This window comes from Eucyclogobius newberryi, unplaced genomic scaffold (genome assembly GCF_026437365.1).
Source record: "Eucyclogobius newberryi isolate DKJ021-1_F unplaced genomic scaffold, fEucNew1.0.hap1 SCAF_1, whole genome shotgun sequence".
NCBI classification, from domain to species: Eukaryota; Metazoa; Chordata; class Actinopteri; order Gobiiformes; family Gobiidae; genus Eucyclogobius; species Eucyclogobius newberryi.
The window spans coordinates 1,970,915-1,994,057 of record NW_027315723.1 but is presented as its reverse complement, the minus strand read 5'-3'; the positions used below and the strand labels follow the sequence as shown (position 1 = coordinate 1,994,057).

General features: G+C 47.4%; 1 protein-coding gene across 1 annotated transcript; it reads right to left on the bottom strand.

Annotated features, from left to right (window-relative positions):
- Positions 1-5,069: 5,069 nt before the first annotated feature.
- Positions 5,070-21,609, bottom strand: LOC140370675 (AN1-type zinc finger protein 3 homolog). The gene is made up of 6 exons (XM_072458252.1): positions 21,284-21,609; positions 16,621-16,661; positions 14,561-14,806; positions 9,104-9,169; positions 8,702-8,869; positions 5,070-8,458 (listed from the first exon to the last, which is right to left on the bottom strand). Exons 1-6 carry the CDS (start codon positions 21,592-21,594, stop codon positions 8,304-8,306), a joined length of 987 nt encoding a protein of 328 aa, XP_072314353.1. The 5' UTR covers positions 21,595-21,609; the 3' UTR covers positions 5,070-8,303.
- Between the last annotated feature and the right edge of the window lie 1,534 nt (positions 21,610-23,143).

Below are 23,143 nucleotides of genomic sequence, written 5' to 3'. Positions count from 1 at the left end.
GACAGTGTCCTGCAGGGGACAGAGTGTCCTGCAGGGGACAGTGTCCTGCAGGGGACAGAGTGTCCTGCAGGGGACAGTGTCCTGCAGGGGACAGAGCCTGCAGGGGACAGAGTGTCCTGCAGGGGACAGTGTCCTGCAGGGGACAGAGTGTACTGCAGGGGACAGAGTGTCCTGCAGGGGACAGTGTCCTGCAGGGGACAGAGTGTCCTGCAGGGGGCGACACTCATGGTCCAGCATAGATGTGAGTTTAGCCAGGACCCTTCTGTGCTCCACCTCCTGCACCGAGTCCAGAGGACAGTCCAGGACGGAGCTGTGTCCAGCTTCTTCCTCTCCCTCTCTGTGATGCTGCTGCTCCAGCAGACCACACCTACAGGAGCTGATGCACCACAGAGTCAGAGAAGGTCTTCAGGAGTGACAGGAGCGGCCCTGTCAGGAGTGGCCCTGTCACTCCAAAAGACCGGAGTCTCCTCAGGAGGTGGAGCCGACTCTGGCTCTTCCTGTACAGTCTGTGTTATGAGTCCAGTTCAGTTTGTGGTTCAGATGAACACCAGGTCCTTGTATGAGTCACTCTCTCAATGTCCCGTCCCTGGATGTTCTCTGGTGAGGGGGGCGTGGCCTCTGTGGAAGTCCACCACCATCTCCTTGGTCTCCAGGTTTTACTGACAAAACAAAACCAACACCGATACAAACACAAGGGGGCGTGGCTTACACAGGACTTTATATTTTCTCTGTTAAAGTAAGAGACACTTATGACGTATGAATGAGGAGCTGATTAAATAGTGTAATAATGTCATGACTTAAGTGTAATAACATGTCATGACTTAAGTGTAAATAACATGTCATGACTTCAGTGTAAATAACATGTCATGACTTAAGTGTAAATAACACGTCATGACTTAAGTGTAATAACATGTCATGACTTAAGTGTAAATAACACGTCATGACTTAAGTGTAATAACATGTCATGACTTAAGTGTAAATAACATGTCATGACTTAAGTGTAAATAACATGTCATGACTTAAGTGTAATAACATGTCATGACTTAAGTGTAATAACATGTCATGACTTAAGTGTAAATAACATGTCATGACTTAAGTGTAATAACATGTCATGACTTAAGTGTAATAACATGTCATGACTTAAGTGTAAATAACATGTCATGACTTAAGTGTAAATAACATGTCATGACTTAAGTGTAATAACATGTCATGACTTCAGTGTAAATAACATGTCATGACTTAAGTGTAATAACATGTCATGACTTAAGTGTAATAATGTCATGACTTAAGTGTAATAACATGTCATGACTTAAGTGTAATAACATGTCATGACTTAAGTGTAAATAACATGTCATGACTTAAGTGTAATAACATGTCATGACTTAAGTGTAATAACATGTCATGACTTAAGTGTAATAATGTCATGACTTAAGTGTAATAACATGTCATGACTTAAGTGTAATAACATGTCATGACTTAAGTGTAATAACATGTCATGACTTAAGTGTAATAACATGTCATGACTTAAGTGTAATAACATGTCATGACTTAAGTGTAATAACATGTCATGACTTAAGTGTAAATAACACGTCATGACTTAAGTGTAATAATGTCATGACTTAAGTGTAATAACATGTCATGACTTAAGTGTAATAACATGTCATGACTTAAGTGTAATAACATGTCATGACTGTGATACACACGACACGTTTTAGATCAAAGCCTCGTGAGTAAAAGTGGGTCACGTGACGAGCAGACCGTCAATAAAATATCAGAACATGAGAAAACACGGGTTTCACCGGGAGACGCGTCCATTAAACATGAGGACAAACCGGGAGCAGCGGGAGAAGAACCGGGGCCGTGCGCGGCGCTCTGGCGCCCTCTGTCGGAGGAGCAGGGAAGTGCAGCTGTCAAACCAGGTCCAAACCAGGACTAAACCAGGTCTAAACCAAGACTAAACCAGGTCTAAACCAAGACTAAACCAGGACTAAACCAGGTCCAAACCAGGTCTAAACCAGGACTAAACCAGGTCTAAACCAGGTCCAAACCAGGTCTAAACCAGGACTAAACCAGGTCTAAACCAGGTCCAAACCAAGACTAAACCAGGTCTAAACCAGGACTAAACCAGGTCTAAACCAAGACTAAACCAGGTCTAAACCAAGACTAAACCAGGACTAAACCAGGTCCAAACCAGGTCTAAACCAGGACTAAACCAGGTCTAAACCAGGTCCAAACCAGGTCTAAACCAGGACTAAACCAGGTCTAAACCAGGTCCAAACCAAGACTAAACCAGGTCTAAACCAGGACTAAACCAGGTCTAAACCAGGACTAAACCAGGTCTAAACCAGGTCCAAACCAAGACTAAACCAGGACTAAACCAGGTCCAAACCAAGACTAAACCAGGACTAAACCAGGACTAAACCAGGACTAAACCAGGTCTAAACCAGGACTAAACCAGGTCCAAACCAAGACTAAACCAGGTCTAAACCAGGACTAAACCAGGTCCAAACCAAGACTAAACCAGGACTAAACCAGGACTAAACCAGGACTAAACCAGGTCTAAACCAGGACTAAACCAGGTCTAAACCAGGACTAAACCAGGTCTAAACCAGGACTAAACCAGGTCTAAACCAGGACTAAACCAGGTCCAAACCAAGACTAAACCAAGACTAAACCAGGACTAAACCAGGTCTAAACCAGGACTAAACCAGGTCCAAACCAAGTCCAAACCAAGACTAAACCAGGACTAAACCAGGTCTAAGCCAGGACTAAGCCAGGACTAAACCAGGTCTAAACCAAGACTAAACCAGGTCTAAACCAGGACTAAACCAGGTCCAAACCAAGACTAAACCAGGTCCAAACCAAGACTAAACCAAGACTAAACCAAGACTAAACCAGGACTAAACCAGGTCTAAACCAGGACTAAACCAGGTCTAAACCAAGACTAAACCAGGACTAAACCAGGTCCAAACCAAGACTAAACCAGGTCCAAACCAAGACTAAACCAGGACTAAACCAGGACTAAACCAGGTCTAAACCAGGACTAAACCAGGTCCAAACCAAGACTAAACCAGGACTAAACCAGGTCTAAACCAAGACTAAACTAGGTCTAAACCAGGACTAAAACAGGTCTAAAACAGATCTAATCCAGGACTAATCCGGAACTAAACCAGGACTAAACCAGCACCTGGTTTAGTCATGGTTTAGTCATGGACTCAGGCTGAAGCTGCAGTTCCTGTTGTGGATCATTTCAGATATAAACCGGCATTTTGCCGTTTAAACAGCTCGATCTCCAACTTTTCTCCACATTTTAAAATATTGAGATAAACCTTTAGGACTGATCCAAATATCAACATTATTTTAATCCTGTTGTTTTGAAGTTGTTTGAGTTTCACAGAGCATCAGGAATGTGCTAAATCTGCCCGTCAAAGTCCTGCTTGTGGTTCAAATCTTGTTAAAAAATAAAAATAAATACCTATGTTAACTGAACCACAAAAGTGCAGAATGTGACTTTATAAACTTGTTTGGAAGATTATACAAGAGGTTTCTGTTCATTTTTATTAAAAAAATAATTAAAATGGCAAAAAGTATGTTGTAAACTTCCAAACGGGTACTTTTAGTCATTCAGATTTGTTTGAACACATTTAAGAGATGTTTTAGCACAGTTTTAGCACATTTCTGTTGAACTAACAGAATATTAGGATACTAAAATATATATCGATGTGAACATAACTGTTAACGAGTTTTATTGAAGGGCCAAAAGACAAGAGGAAAAAACATGAAATAGCAACGCGCAGTTGGCTAAGCTAACCGTTTCTCACAGCTAATGCTAACGTTGACTAAAATGTGAAATATAAAATTAACAATCCATAACATTTTAAAGCAAAGACTGTCCGATTGTTTTACGTGATTATTATTTATGTTTGTTTTAATGTGCTTTATTTTCTTTTTCTCTTTACCTCAACAGTAGAAATGGCGTTAGCGTCATGGTTCGCGTTCACTCGCGCTCCACTTCCGTCGGTGACCTGACATGTGACCTGTGCCGTCGGCGGCCATCTTGGTTCAGGACGCTAATGTAAACAAATGTAAACTAAAGGAAATCTGGTCTGGAAATACGGTCACAAAACACGTGACACAAACAAAGTATTTTAGAACACAAATGTGGCGTTTCTGTAGTGAGTTATGTACAAAGTGCTAATAGTTAGCATGGATGGATTAGCTATGGTAATAGTGCTGCGCTAAATATGAAAGATTTAAAGTGATTCTGAGCTTTTAGTGCTCACTTTGATGAAGGTCTTTACAGTGCGACGTCCGTGTAATGTGTAAAAGCCGTTAAAAAACCCGATATCTGCACCGACTGAGACACACCTTTAGTGACCAGTTTGTGCGTTTACAAAAAGGCAAAAAATGCAAAAAGTAAACACTGGTCACTTCCTGTTCTAGAAATGTGAAACGTATTCATCCATTTTAGAGATAAATTAGCGAAAGTAGCATTTTAGAGTTTAGACAGGAAGTACTGAGCTAGCCACGTGCTAATGTGCACCGAGACCATCTTCAGAAGTTTATTTAAAAAGGTAAGAAAATACAGTTTTCATAATTTAATGTACTAATAAAGAAGTCAAATCAAATGTTAAACAGCCCATATTACTGCACTTATTTGGGAAATATAAATCTGAAAAATATCCAGATTTAAATACAATTCATTAATTTTGTTGACATGGTAGATACAACATTAAATACTGAAGGAAACTTGGATATTTTCTTTAATATTTGAGCCAACTAGATCTTACCCAAATGTTGTATAATTAAAATTCCAGATTTTTTTTTTAATTTGGTGTTAATTTAGCAATAAACGAGCTTTGACAAATCTTTCTGTACAATCTGTCCAAAGATTGTGAAGTCCAAGATTGTTTAAGTTAAAATAAGTCACAGATAAATCTATAAATGTAGATTAAATGAAATTAAACTTCTTTGGGGGCAAAATTGGACCATGTTGTCATTAAAGTTAAAGGTTTTTATATATGTCAGTGTCTCGCCGTGAGCAACTGATTGAAAACACCACACATGAGTTCCTCTAATCCAGTTTATTCCTCGCTGAAAATGGAACACGATAAAATTAAGGAGAAATCAGGACAGAATCTTTTACACATGAAACTAAAGAAGCCGCTCTATGCTAAGTGTAAGTAACTCAAACATTATGAGGTTAAATAATTTGTCTTTTAAAAAGTACAGAAACGTCATCCACTCCAAAAAACCAACAACAACTTTTCATTTTCCTCCCGTTTTTTCCCCCCAAAACGTCTCAAAATAAGGATCCGTGGCGTTCCCCGCTTCAGAGTGAAACGTTAGCATAGCATGAGCGGTTTTGTGTTCCCAAAGGGAGTCCCGTACCGCCGCTTTGTTTGGGGAAAGAAGATGATCCGGAAGATTTGCAGGATAAACTCGTCCAAGAGGTCCAAGAATTTCAACAAAAAACAACTCATTATTATTATTCTCATTATTATTACAAACTATTACAAAAAAAACACCTATTGTCAAAGGATCGGGTCGTTCGTGGAAGCGGAGGATCGTGAAAAGATCGGAAAGGTGCGGCGCGTGACCTTTAGGGCGGAGGGTCTGTCGCCTGCTCGTTTCCACGGAGACGCCGTCGAGTCGCCTGGAATGTTCCGCGGTTATGGTGTCGAACCCGTCGGGCGTTTGAACGGTCATGATCATTCGGTTTATCGACAGTCGCAATCACTCTGGATGGTGCGTAAGAACCAGAAAACATCATTCGGATTTTAGAGGCAAAATTACGTCCGTCGTCGCGGAAACTTAAGGATTTCACTGTCTTTGTGACACTACAAATCCAACCGTTCTGCCGATCGGTTAATCCGACGCTTTTAAAAGGTTCGATCTCGAAAGGTCTGGGAACGAGATTTTGTGATGAATCGAGCAGGCGAAGCGCGTTTGTTTCGTCGCCAAAGCGGAGAAACAAAAACGCCGGACCGATTCGTTTTAAACACCGTCGCCGCGGAACGCTCTGCGCCATCTCCATGGAAACGAGCGGGCGGCGGCAGACTCCTTCGTGGAAAAAAAAAGGGAAAACGCGATGGGTTTTTCGCTCGTGGATTTGTCGACATCCGCAACGGAAAACGACACGATGAATCAGTCGATCGGAAAGAAAAAGTCTCAAAATCTCAACAAAAAACTCCAGAAATAAAATGTAGTAAAGGTCGTTTTGAGCGGCGCGGGCGTCGGCGGCGCAACGAGCTTCAGTCTTTTATATTAACGATATTTCTTTTATTTCCCCACAAATTTAAAGTTTTCTTTCGCCGCCGATGACCGCGCCGTCCACAAAAACGCCATTCTAACTAAAGTAAGTCGTCCCCCACACATCGTGAAATAAAATAAATTACACTGGCTTAAGAAAGGAAAGGGGAGGAGTTTGGGGAGTTGTGTGATCGATTTCAGAGCAATTTAGGGAAACTTAACCGTGTAAACGATTGACTAAAAAAGCCAGTCCGAGGAACACGTTTTACACATTTGTCCAGAGCGGAGGACGAGGCCAAACGCTGTGGGACCTGCTGACCGCTTCAGGACGAGGCCAAACGCAGTGGGACCTGCTGACCACTGCTGACCACTTCAAGAGTTTGAACATAAAGTGAATCAAATCAAAAATAAATTGATTTGATTTGATTTGATTTGATTTGATTTGAAAGTAAACTCTAAATTGAGAGCGCGTTTGGAACCAGAGGCTTGGAAAGATGTGGGTGTCGTCCCTCAATCGTCCAGGAGAGGGCCAGTGTAGTAAAACGGTTCAGTTGTCGTCATCCAAAAGTCATTGTCAATCTGAGACTTCAGACCAGGAACTCACATATTAAAACATCTGAGAATGTGTGAGTTTCAGGTCTAAATTCTCAGATTGACGATGACTGTTGGAGTTGAGACGTCTTGTTTTTTGAGTCCAGATGAAACGACGATGAGGTTTGGAAAATGTCTGAACTTCGCGACGGTCGTAACGGAAAATGTCGTACGTTTTTCTGCGATGGATTTGTAACAGAGCTACAACCGTTACCTCTGAACCATGTGACGACGCCTTCAGTGACGCCCTGGTCCGTTTAGTCCGAAGAAACATTACCGTATTTTCCGGACTATAAGTCATAGTTTTGGCCGGGGTGCGACTTATACTTATACTCATATACTTATACTCCGGAGCGATATGATGATATCATTTGTTATTTTCAGACTTGCAGCTGCACTTCATAATCCAGTGCGACTTATATGTTTTTTTCTTCTCGATGATGAGGACTTATAGTCCGGAAAATACGGTACAACTTCTCATTTTTACAGTCAATTAATCGCTGCAGCTCCGATTTGTAGAAAAGCAAAAACGTTTGGCGTTAAAGATGGATTTCCGACCGTTCTCCACGTTCTAAAAGGTAAAGCAGGTTCTCAAACTGAACTCGTGTTGAGGAAATTGCACTCAAAAAACCAATGGATTAAAAGGAACAGCCGGTCATGTCAGCGGTGAATAAACTCCCGTGTGTCGTTTTCCCATGATCCCTCCTGTCAGTGACCCACATCCCACACTTCTTCTCTTTTGGTTTGATCATATAGCGGTGACGTGAAGGACGATGCTCCCCTCGTCCTGGCGATGACCCTCAGACGTTCCGGCGCTCGTTTCCCCGGACGTTCCGGCGCTCGTTTCCCCGGACGTTCCGGCGCTCGTTTCCCCTTCGCGAGCTCCCTCGATCGTTAGCGACGTGAACCCGTTTCTCGGTGTCGTTCCTCAGCTCGTCCCAAACTTGAAACTCGAAATCTAAAACAAAGGAAATCCTCTGGCGTTGTATAAAAGTGATTGGAGGAGAGATGAACCCGTTTCCCGCAGCATGCTTCAGAACCCACTGTGTCTTTAGATTTTCTTTGTGAAACTTTGAACCTTTTAAAAGTTCCAAACGCAAAAACGGGAGCAGGAAAGTCAGTTTGTTTATCGTCAGAGCCCCTCCTCCCTCCTCCTGTGGGTGGGTCTCCTGGTGGGTGGGTCTCCTGGTGGGTGGGTCTCCTGGTGGGTGGGTCTCCTGTGGGTGGGTCTCCTGGTGGGTGGGTCTCCTGGTGGGTGGGTCTCCTGGTGGGTGGGTCTCCTGTGGGTGGGTCTCCTGGTGGGTGGGTCTCCTGGTGGGTGGGTCTCCTGGTGGGTGGGTCTCCTGGTGGGTGGGTCTCCTGGTGGGTGGGTCTCCTGGTGGGTGGGTCTCCTGGTGGGTGGGTCTCCTGTGGGTGGGTCTCCTGTGGGTGGGTCTCCTGGTGGGTGGGTCTCCTCTGGATCAGGAGCACTCTTCTCCGATGCGCTGGCAGGACCGGCCCACTTTGCGGTCCAGCTTCACCATCTTCATCACGGCCTCCTCGCGCCCGCGGCCCAAATGGTCAAACAGGCAGTCGTGTTGCTCCGGGAGACGGTGCAGCATGCAGAAGACGTATCCTGAGGAGAGACGCCAGGAATGTCAGGAATGTCACACAAGTATGTCATGTATGTCATACATGTGTGGGTTACATGTGTGACATACATGTTTGTCACACATGTCACACATGTCAGACATCACCATAGCAACGTGTAAACAAAGCCGCTGTGAGAACTTTAGATCAGTGTGAACACACGCTCCTGGCTGGGGTCATGCGGGGGTCTCTAGGGGGGTCATGCGGGGGTCTCTGAGGGGACACGTACCACAGCGACAGGAGCCCAGCTCCTGCTGCACCAGCTCCAGTTTGATCTGGCAGCGGAAACAGCGTCTGCGATTCTTCTGTTTGGGAGTGGAACGACTCTCCAACTCATCCACCTTCTCCTCCACCCGAGAGCGCTTCTCTGGAGAGTCCTCACTGTCCGTGTCTGCGGCTGGGGGGAGAGAGGGGGGTCACATGGTCCAATCAGAGAGCTGTATTCTGAACACATCGAGTGAAATGTGAAAATAACTTATTTAGTCATCATTGATGAGGAAACCACCATCACAAAAACAGCACCACAGAGTAACAGAGGGTCACCTACACTGTCCTGGGGGGACGGAGCGGGGACAGAGGGGAGACAGAGGGGGGATGGAGGGAGGAGACAGGGGAGACAGAGAGCTCTTACCCGACTCCCGAGGGCGCTTGGTCGGAGTGCAGAGCGTTCCTTGTGCCGTGTCTGTGGATGAAGCTCCTGAAACACAACAGCCAAACACACCAGACGCCTCGGTCAGCTCAGAACAGACACTGTACTAACACACACACACTGTACTCACACACACACTTTCAGAGACACACTCTAACACTCTATACCAGGGCTATTCAACAACAGGCCTGGGGGCCAAATCAGACCCGCCTCGCGATTTATTGCGGCCCACGACCAATGTTCCTTCTAATTGTTCATGTGTCTGGGCAAACACACAAGCTCCCTGGCCACACTGAGGACCTCTGAGCATCAGATGTGCCCCCTGTGGCCACACTGAGGACCTCTGTGAGAATCAGATGTGCCCCCTGTGGCCACACTGAGGACCTCTGAGCATCAGATGTGCCCCCTGTGGCCACACTGAGGACCTCTGTGAGCATCAGATGTGCCCCCTGTGGCCACACTGAGGAGCTCTGAGCATCAGATGTGCCCCCTGTGGCCACACTGAGGACCTCTGAGCATCAGATGTGCCCCCTGTGGCCACACTGAGGACCTCTGTGAGCATCAGATGTGCCCCCTGTGGCCACACTGAGGACCTCTGTGAGCATCAGATGTGCCCCCTGTGGCCACACTGAGGACCTCTGTGAGCATCAGATGTGCCCCCTGTGGCCACACTGAGGACCTCTGAGCATCAGATGTGCCCCCTGTGGCCACACTTGAGGACCTCTGTGAGCATCAGATGTGCCCCCTGTGGCCACACTGAGGACCTCTGAGCATCAGATGTGCCCCCTGTGGCCACACTGAGGACCTCTGTGAGCATCAGATGTGCCCCCTGTGGCCACACTGAGGACCTCTGTGAGCATCAGATGTGCCCCCTGTGGCCACACTGAGGACCTCTGAGCATCAGATGTGCCCCCTGTGGCCACACTGAGGACCTCTGAGCATCAGATGTGCCCCCTGTGGCCACACTGAGGACCTCTGTGAGCATCAGATGTGCCCCCTGTGGCCACACTGAGGACCTCTGAGCATCAGATGTGCCCCCTGTGGCCACACTGAGGACCTCTGTGAGCATCAGATGTGCCCCCTGTGGCCACACTGAGGACCTCTGAGCATCAGATGTGCCCCCTGTGGCCACACTGAGGACCTCTGAGCATCAGATGTGCCCCCTGTGGCCACACTGAGGACCTCTGTGAGCATCAGATGTGCCCCCTGTGGCCACACCGAGGACCTCTGAGCATCAGATGTGCCCCCTGTGGCCACACTGAGGACCTCTGAGCATCAGATGTGCCCCCTGTGGCCACACTGAGGACCTCTGTGAGCATCAGATGTGCCCCCTGTGGCCACACTGAGGACCTCTGTGAGCATCAGATGTGCCCCCTGTGGCCACACTGAGGACCTCTGAGCATCAGATGTGCCCCCTGTGGCCACACTGAGGACCTCTGTGAGCATCAGATGTGCCCCCTGTGGCCACACTGAGGACCTCTGAGCATCAGATGTGCCCCCTGTGGCCACACTGAGGACCTCTGAGCATCAGATGTGCCCCCTGTGGCCACACTGAGGACCTCTGTGAGCATCAGATGTGCCCCCTGTGGCCACACTGAGGACCTCTGAGCATCAGATGTGCCCCCTGTGGCCACACTGAGGACCTCTGTGAGCATCAGATGTGCCCCCTGTGGCCACACTGAGGACCTCTGTGAGCATCAGATGTGCCCCCTGTGGCCACACTGAGGACCTCTGAGCATCAGATGTGCCCCCTGTGGCCACACTGAGGACCTCTGTGAGCATCAGATGTGCCCCCTGTGGCCACACTGAGGACCTCTGAGCATCAGATGTGCCCCCTGTGGCCACACTGAGGACCTCTGTGAGCATCAGATGTGCCCCCTGTGGCCACACTGAGGACCTCTGAGCATCAGATGTGCCCCCTGTGGCCACACTGAGGACCTCTGAGCATCAGATGTGCCCCCTGTGGCCACACTGAGGACCTCTGTGAGCATCAGATGTGCCCCCTGTGGCCACACCGAGGACCTCTGAGCATCAGATGTGCCCCCTGTGGCCACACTGAGGACCTCTGAGCATCAGATGTGCCCCCTGTGGCCACACTGAGGACCTCTGTGAGCATCAGATGTGCCCCCTGTGGCCACACTGAGGACCTCTGTGAGCATCAGATGTGCCCCCTGTGGCCACACTGAGGACCTCTGAGCATCAGATGTGCCCCCTGTGGCCACACTGAGGACCTCTGTGAGCATCAGATGTGCCCCCTGTGGCCACACTGAGGACCTCTGAGCATCAGATGTGCCCCCTGTGGCCACACTGAGGACCTCTGAGCATCAGATGTGCCCCCTGTGGCCACACTGAGGACCTCTGTGAGCATCAGATGTGCCCCCTGTGGCCACACTGAGGACCTCTGAGCATCAGATGTGCCCCCTGTGGCCACACTGAGGACCTCTGTGAGCATCAGATGTGCCCCCTGTGGCCACACTGAGGACCTCTGTGAGCATCAGATGTGCCCCCTGTGGCCACACTGAGGACCTCTGAGCATCAGATGTGCCCCCTGTGGCCACACTGAGGACCTCTGAGCATCAGATGTGCCCCCTGTGGCCACACTGAGGACCTCTGTGAGCATCAGATGTGCCCCCTGTGGCCACACCGAGGACCTCTGAGCATCAGATGTGCCCCCTGTGGCCACACTGAGGACCTCTGAGCATCAGATGTGCCCCCTGTGGCCACACTGAGGACCTCTGTGAGCATCAGATGTGCCCCCTGTGGCCACACTGAGGACCTCTGAGCATCAGATGTGCCCCCTGTGGCCACACTGAGGACCTGTGTGAGCATCAGATGTGCCCCCTGTGGCCACACACCAGTATCAAACCTGTTCAAATGGCCATGATGACGATCAATAACAATGTTAGTTCAGTGGTTTTGGCCGCATTCCTCTCCAGTCCTTTTACTATGTGGTCAGGAGACGAGGAAAAAAAATAAGGATTAGGGTTTCTAACCGCTGGAACAACACGTCAGACAATATTTCCCCGAGACAGGAAATCTAGTGTCTGGGCAGAATCACGATGACACCTTTGGTATAACCGCACGTTGTCAAACGCTTGCTCTTCCTGCTGGATTGCCCCCGGTGGCCGTTTGTGGTCAATTTTATTTTCTGTGCTCCATAGATTTTCTTGTGCGCACACTGTGTGCGCGGAGTGCACTGTGTGCAACCCGGTTTAGACCCGGTTTAGACCCGGTTTAGACCCGGTTTAGACCCGGTTTAGACACGGTTTAGACACGGTTTAGACACGGTTTAGACACGGTTTAGACACGGTTTAGACACGGTTTAGACACGGTTTAGACACGGTTTAGACACGGTTTAGACACGGTTTAGACACGGTTTAGACCTTGATGGGCCGTTGTTGGTGAAGCCTTTTGGCCCCGTTATTTCTCACAAAAATCTTTATTGTGATCAATAAAAAAAAAAAAACATTGTGTGAACTTTATTGAAACAGAGCTGGGGCTGTTCCAGAGGCGTGTTGTGCACCTCCGGTCCAGAGGCCCAGGGGCCCTCGGGCCCTCAGGACAGTTGAATAGCCCTGGTTTCTACAGCTTGTAACGAGTCAGAAGCCAGACTGGTGCAACAGTGCAAATAAGGCTCAGAACATAAAATAAGTGCTGTTCTGCTGCTCACTTTTGAAAACATGACAGTCACAGGAGAAAGAACGCTTCAGACAAACGCATCATATCAGACAAACGCATCATATCAGACAAACGCATCATATCAGACAAACGCATCATATCAGACAAACGCATCATATCAGACAAACACATCATATCAGACAAACACATCATATCAGACAAACGCATCATATCAGACAAACACATCATATCAGACAAACACATCATATCAGACAAACACATCATATCAGACAAACGCATCATATCAGACAAACGCATCATATCAGACAAACGCATCATATCAGACAAACACATCATATCAGACAAACGCATCATATCAGACAAACGCATCATATCAGACAAACGCATCATATCAGACAAACGCATCATATCAGACAAACGCATCATATCAGACAAACGCATCATATCAGACAAACGCATCATATCAGACAAACACATCATATCAGACAAACGCATCATATCAGACAAACACATCATATCAGACAAACACATCATATCAGACAAACGCATCATATCAGACAAACACATCATATCAGACAAACACATCATATCAGACAAACGCATCATATCAGACAAACGCATCATATCAGACAAACACATCATATCACAAATGCTCTGCAGAATATGGAGTCTATAATCACAACAGTTGAATCGAGTCGTGTCCCAAACATGACACACTTTCTGCTCAACATTCACATTTCAGCCCTTTCCTGAAGCTTGTTGATGAAATATGGTCTGAATATGGTTATGGAGAGGATTCCTTTTGGCTCTGCTCTTCACGGGAGCGTCACTGCCTCTGGGTCGAAAGTGAGAGCACGTTGTACTGAAGGGAATGTGTCGTCTGTGTGTGTGTTTTATTCTTTTGTTGACAGATGAAACGTCATGTGCGTTTCCAAAGTGGTTTTCAAGCTACAAATGGCAAATAAACTCCTCTCACACTCGATTAATCCTAAAATAACACATTCAAAGACACGTTTGTTTGTCTCACTTGTGTCGCTCGCCCTTAAGTAATAGGCATCTGTTTTAGACCGTTATTTATGGGCAATTAAAAGTGTGAACTGAAAATGCAGTTCCATCTGAGATAGTAGTAGTACTAGTAGTAGTAGTGGTAAAAGTATAGTGGTATAAACATGACATGACAGAGAAGAGCACATGTTTGAGGGTCTTTCAGCTCCATGTGGTGGAGGCGTCTGCTGCTCCTCCTGGAAACAGGTAAACATGTTTCATCACTGCTCCACCTGAGGAACGTGACACGCCCACGTGACACGCCCACATGTATGTGACACGCCCACTAAGCTGCTCTAAACATCTCAGAGGTTCGGCCTGAGTCTTCTGCTGTTAGAAGTTTAGATTGAGCCCAGGTCAGGTTTAGATGGAGAAAACTCTGAGTTCTCTGTCACTGAAAAGAAGTTTAGTTTGGTTTGAATCACCACAGAAACAAGTCCGGTTTAGAACACGCTCTGGACCGGGCTCAGGTCCGGTTTAGAACACGCTCTGGACCGGGCTCAGGTCCGGTTTAGAACCCGCTCTGGACCACATCATGTGTGATCTGATTTGACCCTTTGAACCTCTGACCATGGCCAGAACCACAAGTTTCTGATGTTTCAATTTGGTTTTGAAATCATTTGTTTCTTTGTGTGAACTCAAATCACCTCCAGCAGTGCCCCTGAGGAAGCCCCGCCCTCTTCCCTCAGGCCTGACTCCTATTGGCTGAGCCAGTCTGAGCAGGTTCAAGTGGTTTAACAGTTTGAAGAGTCTCACCTTCCCTGGAAGAGCTGAACGCAGACTCTGGAGCGGGCGTGGCCTCAGAGGTGGAGCAGGGCTGCGAGGACGATGTGGTGCTTATCGAGGGGTTAGTGCTACTGCAGGGGCTGGAGGAGGGGCTGGAGGAGGGGCTAGAGGAGGGGCTAGAGGGGCTGGAGTCTGCGCCGAACACTGAGGCCCCGCCTCCAGAGCTCTGCAGGGGCTTCGAGCTGCACTCCTCCCCCGGCTGCTTCTTCTGGACGTCTGAAACACAGGGACAGAACAAGACACGGGTCAGCTGTAGGGTCAGCTGTAAGGTCAGCTGTGGGGTCAGCTGTAAGGTCAACTGTGGGGTCGGGGTCAGCTGTAAGGTCAGCTGTGGGGCCAGCTGTGGGGTCAGCTGTGGGGTCAGCTGTGGGGTCAGCTGTGGGGTCAGCTGTGGGGTCAGCTGTGGGGTCAGCTGTGGGGTCAGCTGTAGGGACTGAAGCCGGACCGAAACACCAGGACTAAAACCAGATCCAAACCGGGACTAAAGACTATGAAGTCTTTGTCGTGATGTGAGTCATTGATCATCTTCTTCATGTTTCGCTGATGAAGTGTGATATGTTCTTTCAGAAAGTAATAAAACTGCTTTTATCCCAGACACTCATTAACTCAGAGGTGTCCAAACCTTTTCCACAGAGGGCCATGGACAACCCGTGAATCATTCCAAATGTTGCATTTGACATAGTTAATTTTTCCAATTTATAGTAAAAAGTACAACTTTTTGTGGTTTGGACCAACAGGAAGATTGGCCTTAGTTTGGACATGAATCAAATAAATGTGTAACTATTAAAAACATGAGCCTTTTCTTCTTTTCTCTGGCGCCTTTGACTCAGAAGCTCTTATTCCAAAATCGTAGGTGTCGCTACAAACCCCCCTGTGTCCTTCAACTGGAAACACAGGCTGCACGTGATGCCCACTCGGGAGTATCTGTTAGAGTGTTGAGCGACAGCCACGAGTTCTTCTGGAACTGTATTGCCCACTTTTATTTGTGGTGCACACGACAGGAACATGAAACAAACACTTTGCTCTAAAAGTCGGCACGCATTTTGTCTGGTTTAATCCATTCACGCGGACATTGAATCAAAAGAACACAAACCTTTCCCAAAGAGTAAAAAAAGCGTTAATTTAGTTCAAATCTGGACAAAAAATTAGCCGTGGAGGCATTTTTTATACATTCAATTGGCGGCTTAAAAACAGCCCAAATCGCAGACACGAGCGTCGCACGGGACTCGACTGACCTGAGGAACTGAGAAATAACAGGAGAAGAACGACATTTGTAATTGTCGGTGTAATCCCTCATTCGTCCAGGCGTGTTCCATAGTAGAAAAAGCTTCAGTTGTAGTCATCTGGACTCAGTTTGAAAAAATAGACGTTTCGACTCTCATCCAAGAGTCATTGTCAATAACAGAATTTAGGTCGAGAACTCCGATATTGTTTAATCTTCCTGTTATTTATAATGGTATACTGAACCCCTGGAAAGGTAGAGGACCAGGACCAGGACATTTAGATGCTAATCAGGTACTCAGGGTGGTTGAGCCAGGGTCTCACAAAGACAAAGAGGATTCTAATAGCCCATTAAAATTCTGAATAGGCTCGGTAGATACAAGGGGGGAGTTTCTGTTGAAACAAACAACTCTTTCTACTTCAGGAAGGCTCCTCCCAATGGGCGGGTCTTACCACAGAACAGTATTAATATCGGAGTTCTCGACCTAAATTCTGTTATTGACAATGACTCTTGGATGAGAGTCGAAACGTCTATTTTTTCAAACTGAGTCCAGATGACTACAACTGAAGCTTTTTCGACATTTGTAATTGCCATTTACTCGAGGTGAAACTAATAATCCCGTTGTAAAACCAGTGTCTAAGTGTTCTAAGTGTCATTTTTTTTTCCGTTTTAGGGCGTTGCCGGCAGGACCTGTGTTCGACCAGGGGAACTCGACCTGCTCGGCCCGTTCTGAAAGACGTTTGAAACAGATTCAAACGTTTAAATGTCACACGTCGATGGAGCAGACGGAGGTTTTCGAGTGACTCACCGGCGAAACACTTGGAGCAGAGGTTCTCGGTTTTACTGGACCTGAGGGGACAGAAAGAGACCGGCGTTAGTCGCGGCACGCGGAGGTCAGAAAACACCTTCACTTTCAACATTTTCAACCAGGAATCCACGAGAGCTCGGCACTCCAGAGGACCAGAGAGTCCTTAGCGGCTTTGAGGCTCTAGTTTGAAGTTGTGAAATACAAACGTGGAAGAAAACTCGCCGTGAATCGTCCCAGTGTCGGGATTTATCAGAAATATCGATGTCACGATATCAAATGTTTGTGTTTTTATTATTGTGGGGGAAAAACCCATCACAATTGAACGATTGACCAAACAGTGAAATGTTCCAATGGTCTGACATGTTCCTCAGGTTTGTGAGCAGTTTTATGACGTTTAACTGTCGGAAAAACAATCAAGTTAAATGTGACAAAAAGAGCCAGATAAATACAGTTCTTTGCATTTGGGTCCATTTTCTGGACAATACATTGAATTAAAAATACTTAATTTAGCTCCCAAGCGCCTGTGTTATGGAATCTCGCGACCCATGTTAAATATGCTGACACAGTCTCTTCATTTAAGTCCAGGCTTAAAACGTTCCTCTTTGAAATGACTTATGGTCAGGCCAGTTAGGAACAGAAATATAAAGCTACAGTTTCAGCTCTGCTGCCCTAGGAGCAACTCTGGGGGAAGTATGGCAGCGTGAGCATTATCATCTGATAAACACTACTTATTCCATCAAACTATATTTCATATTTCATTCCACTTGCAAACTGTCAGATCTCTCCTTCATGTGGAACACCTCCAAGTTTATACTTTTCCCCAAAGAGGTTTGGTAGTTGTTCCTGGTCGAGAAGGAGGGTCTAAGGACAGAAGGAGGGTCTAAGGACAGAAGGAGGGTCTAAGGACAGGAGGAGGGTCTAAGGACAGAAGGATCTAAGGACAGGAGGAGGGTCTAAGGACAGAAGGATCTAAGGACAGGAGGAGGGTCTAAGAACAGGAGGAGGGTCTAAGGACAGGAGGAGGGTCTAAGGACAGGAGGAGGGTCTAAGGACAGAAGGAGGCTCTAAGGACAGAAGGAGGGTCTAAGGACAGAAGGAGGGTCTAAGGACAGAAGGAGGGTCTAAGGACAGGAGGAGGGTCTAAGGACAGGAGGAGGGTCTAAGGACAGGAGGAGGGTCTAAGGACAGGAGGAGGGTCTAAGGACAGGAGGAGGGTCTAAGGACAGGAGGAGGGTCTAAGGACAGAAGGAGGGTCTAAGGACAGGAGGAGGGTCTAAGGACAGGAGACCCTGGGACATTGCCAAGTCCCTATGAACATAGTTTAATCTGTTTTTCCCTGTCGCGCTGGAGGAAACTGCTGTTGTGATTTTGGGCGTTACAAAACTGAATGTGTCCAAACAGCCGTGAGTCTGTGGAGCGAGCACCAGCCGAGCACCTGCCACTGACAGGTGGCCCCAGAACAGGAGGGTTTTGTGGACACAGCAAACGGAGACAACTGGAGCTGAGGGGGAGGGGCCAGCCAACAGGCCAATCACTGCCTACCATCTCTAACAGACCCCTTTATGTAGGAATGAAACAAGAACTCAAGTATCACATGATCATTCAATGCATTTGTTTTGTTGCAGTAAAAGTTTGTGCTGATCCAAACTCCAGCTCTCACTGAAAAACATGATGAATCCTGCAGCTCTACCACACGGACTAGAGCCTCTGCTCCATTTTTATTATTATTATATTTTTTTCTTAATTTCTTTTCTATAAATTAAATAAATAAAAAATATTCTTCTAAAATGGTCACGATTATTATTTTTCAGTCTTAACGATTATACTGTGCCTGTATTCTAAACACTGTGACACCCGTTTAACACCAGGAGGCGCTCTCAGGGAACCTCCCACTGATGAAGGAGACTGTGGCGGCCCCTCACAGTCTAATCTCATCTCCCGTAGTCTAAAAACAAACTACACAATCAACTGACGTGACAAAGAACACGTTTGGCCCGATCAAAAGAAACGACACGGTTTGAAAATGACACGTTTGAAGATTGAACTGAAGAAATAAGTGACATTTATAATCCAGCGCTGATATAAAACTCACACAGGAAGTGACATCACAGCAGGGACACTTATACAGGAAGTGACATCACACAGGGGACACTCCTACAGGAAGTGACATCACACCAGGGACACTCCTACAGGAAGTGACATCACACCAGGGACACTCATTCCGGAAGTGACATCACACCAGGGACACTCGTACGGGAAGTGACATCACACCAGGGACACTCATACAGGAAGTGACATCACACCAGGGACACTCATTCCGGAAGTGACATCACACCAGGGACACTCGTACCAGTCAAAGTTTATGCAGATTTTACTTTTGAACTTTTTTGACTCTAAACATTAATTCAACAAAATAAAGTTGCTCTCAAATATTTGTATTTGTCGCATTGAAAAATAACGTGACATTAGATGAGTTTTGGCCCAGTGTTTGCTGGGTAATTTCCTCGAGTGATGTCATCAATTACAAACAGGAAGTGAAATTATACACCTAAAAAACGTGCTGATCTGTGATAAAATGTCAATTATCTTGACTGCGTTTTAGTCCAATCAGACGCCAGCGTGTCACTTTAGCAGGAAATATCCCGATAAACGCTAAAGACAATGACCGAAAGCAGGAAAATCCCGGTAAACCCGGTTATAGATGAAACACACGCGAGCGGTGACAAAAACAGCAGTGAGTGTCGTTTATGACTTTATTATTTCAGCCTCCACAGCTCAAACTGGAATATAATATCAATAAATGACTAAATGACACGATTAATACTGTTCAGCTTTTGTTTGAAGAAGTCGACGTTGCGATTAATCGTGAAAACACCGAGATAAACAGCTCTTAAAGACAGACAAGGCGACGACACAACTGACAGATAACAGACCTGACACAGACACAGACGTGACACAGACGTGACACAGCTACAGACGTGACACAGACGTGACACAGACGTGACACAGACGTGACACAGCTACAGACGTGACACAGACGTGACACAGACGTGACACAGACGTGACACAGCTACAGACGTGACACAGACGTGACGCAGCCACAGACGTGACACAGACACAGACATGACACAGACGTGACACAGCTACAGACATGACACAGCTATAAACGTGACACAGCTACAGACGTGACACAGCTACAGACATGACAGCTATAAACGTGACACAGCTACAGACGTGACACAGACACAGAAGTGACACAGCTATAAACGTGACACAGCTACAGACGTGACACAGAAGTGACACAGCTACAGACGTGACACAGAAGTGACACAGCTACAGACGTGACACAGACGTGACACAGACCAAACCCGCTGCAGAGCTGGACCTCGTCGGGTCTAAATCACGTCTGATGTGGTGGAAATGCGGCGCGAACGTTAAAGTAACATTTATCTGTGGATCAAATCCCGGGCTGTTTCTAAGGCTGTTTCTAAGGCTGTTTCTAAGGCTGTTTCAAGGCTGTTTCAAGGCTGTTTTAAGGCTGTTTTAAGGCTGTTTCTAAGGCTGTTTTAAGGCTGTTTTAAGGCTGTTTTAAGGCTGTTTTAAGGCTGTTTAAGGCTGTTTAAGGCTGTTCTAAGGCTGTTTCTAACTCTGTTTCTAAGGCCGGTGTAAAAACCAGGCCTGAACACGAAACAAAGACTTGAATAAAGCCCAGAATCTGGAAGAACTTCTAACATTCCCATGAAGTAGTCCAGGAACTAATTTGACTTTTGGCGGATGAAACGTACAATAAAACTTAAAGTGACATTCAACTCCAAATTAGTGCAGCAAACTTTTTTTTATTCTCGCAGTCAAACAATTATTTCTATTAAGACGCTGTATTATTGAGTCAAATCTGAAACGCTTTATTCTTTTTGACAATTGCCACAGTCTTTGTTTTGTGGTGTTTTCGTGTTTGTGTCACAGTTTGACATGTTTAAAGTTCGAGTGTTGGAGTGTGGTCAGTTCCGGCTTCACGTCAGGCCTTTCCCCGCAAGCGCTTCCGCCCCGGACACAATCACGCTAAAGTCAGCCCGTCATAAATCTGCGAAATCGTGAACAAACGTCACAATTCGCGAAGATTTCCTCCGTTTTTAAAAGAGAATAACACGAGTTCGGGCGCCGTCCGTCACTCACATCCGGTATGCGCCGCACACTCGCGCCGCTACCGGGACAAGACGACGCGCACAGACTCCGAAACGATCACAAAACAGTCGGGAAAACACGTGAAATCACCGACTTTAACGGCTCGTTCCGACGCGGCTCGAGAGCGTCCGGAGCTGGCGGTCATGAAAAACACCCCCCCGCTTTAGACGCGGAACCTGCCGGCAATAAATCAGTCCCGGTCCCGCGGCGCGTCACCTCCTCCGCGAACCGGGCTGAAAACACCGACTTTACACGCGCGGAGGTCCGTGTCAGCGGCGGAAAACGGGGCGGGAAAAACATGCGCAAAAGCGGGGCGACTTTCCCCCTGAAAGCCGATGTATTTCTCGGTCGTCAACTTCCCTGCCCCCCACGCACGGCCCCGGACAAGTGAACAACAACAATGGCCCCGGACAAGTTTAACCAGTTTCACGCGGATCGTCTCCGGCGCGTTCGGGACGAGGCGCCGGGGCCCGGGACTTACCCCCAGAATCCGCACGGGCAGCGGGGAGGGAGCGAGGAGGCTTCGCTGCGTTCGCTGGTGTCGCCCATGACTCGTGACGGTCCCGACACTCCCCGGCGTGCGCCCGTCAGGAAAACCCGAGGCTTCGTCTGCGGCCTGCTGGCGGGGGAGCGGGGGGGGGGGGCTCCTTTTTCAGCAGCGACGAGGACGATCCCGCATCCGCCGCTTTGGACCGGGAGGGAGCGACGAGCCGGGGTGTGCGGGCTCCCGGGAGCGACGAGGGGGACGCGGCGGAAGAGCTGGAGAAGAAGTCCGGGCGAAAAACGCGTCATAAAAGAGGGTAAAAAAAGGGGGAAAGAATCGGACGCCGCTCGCCCGCTCCTCAAAGCAATCAGCTGGACGTTCGGACGCTTCCACCGCGCGGGGGAAACCCGGGGGGCGACGCGGGGCTTTCGTCGTCCGTCAAAGGCAACGGGACTCGTCGAGTGTCCGTCGAAAGTGTGGGAAACGGAACAAATTTGACGTCGGGCGCAAACGAGAGTCGGCTGAGACGCGAGAAGAGCGAGAAGAGCGGAGGACGAGCCCGTGCGGCGGGCCGGGCCACCCCCGCGCCCGCGCCTCAGTGAGCGCGCCCCGGAAACGCGTCCATCAAACTAATGTCAATATTGGACAGCGAAAATAATGCACAAAAGAGCGAAAAAGAGGAGAAAAGGGAGAGTTCTACCGGGTCTTTCACCGTCCAGCGCCGCAAATGTGCAGTTTGGACCGGTTCAAGCGGTGAAAGTGCGCGGGAGGGACGCGGGAGGGACGCCCGGCTCATTAGTGCGTTTAATCCCCTGATAAGACGAGGCTCTGAAAAGTAAATATCAGCAGCGTCAGAAAAGCAGCTCTGAAGTCACTAAAACACTCAAGCGGGAGGAAAATGGAAGTTAATGCGAGTTATGTTTGAGTGAGACACGTTAGCTCAGCAACTTTAGGCCTACGAGCTTCACACAGCATGTTTTTATTGTGCTTCTTATATATCTTGTTTTAGGTTTTCAGTCATATAAATAAACCCTTCAAGTCTCCCACACTATGAGGACCAACAGTACCAGGACCATAATCCAATCAAATACATAACAAAATAATGATTATAATGATAATCAGAACAGCTATAATAATGATGATTGCAACGTTTCATTGTCGTCACCATTAATCATAGTTATAAAAAAAGAGCCTAGATAATTCCAAATAGGCAGAATGATAACAGTATTAGTGGCGCTTTGAACTGTTTGTGCTTCTGAAGAATAAAGACGTACGACTACAGGAAGGGGCGGTAATGTAACAGTGTTGTTATGATGGAGACCCACAGGGGGCTCGCGTGAGGACGCTTTAGACCCTGCGAAGTGTCTCGAGATCACTCAATCTTTCTCGATTCTTGAAAAAGATCTGATGGCCAAGGCTTACCGGAGGGCAGGGCGTGGCAGCGCGACAAGCACATGTGCCAACAGGATTACTGCATGTGTGTCGCCTCTTCAAGTGGTTTTAACACAACTTTATCAAACGTTCAGCCTGTTTCAGATAGAAACAGTAGCTGCTCCTAAGGTTCTAAGTCAGGGGTGTCCAAACTTTTTTCACTGAGGAACGCATTTTGAAACTTATACGGAGCAAAGGGCCACAAACAACCCGACAATGTCAAATTTGAAAAGTGATTAATTTGAAGTTTTGCATTTGACATAGTTTTGATGAGCCTCCACACCTTTCGGAAGACTTGGAACATTATTATTAGGTTGGTTTGACATCAAAATGCTTGAATGTTTCCAATTTTACTGTAAAAGTACTACTATTTGTTGGTTGGGCCAAATTAGCAGGAAGCCGGAGGGCTAACAAAAATTGGTCTAA

What these genes read in the sequence shown, in the direction of transcription:
- LOC140370675 (XM_072458252.1), bottom strand. Translation starts at nt 21,594, where the DNA reads ATGACGCGTTTTTCGCCCGGACTTCTTCTCCAGCTCTTCCGCCGCGTC. An exon ending in GTTCAGCTCTTCCAGGGAAG is followed by an intron (nt 9,170 to 14,560) that starts GTGAGACTCTTC and finishes GTTGTGTTTCAG; the next exon opens with GAGCTTCATCCACAGACACG. An exon ending in GCTGGGCTCCTGTCGCTGTG is followed by an intron (nt 8,459 to 8,701) that starts GTACGTGTCCCC and finishes GTCTCTCCTCAG; the next exon opens with GATACGTCTTCTGCATGCTG.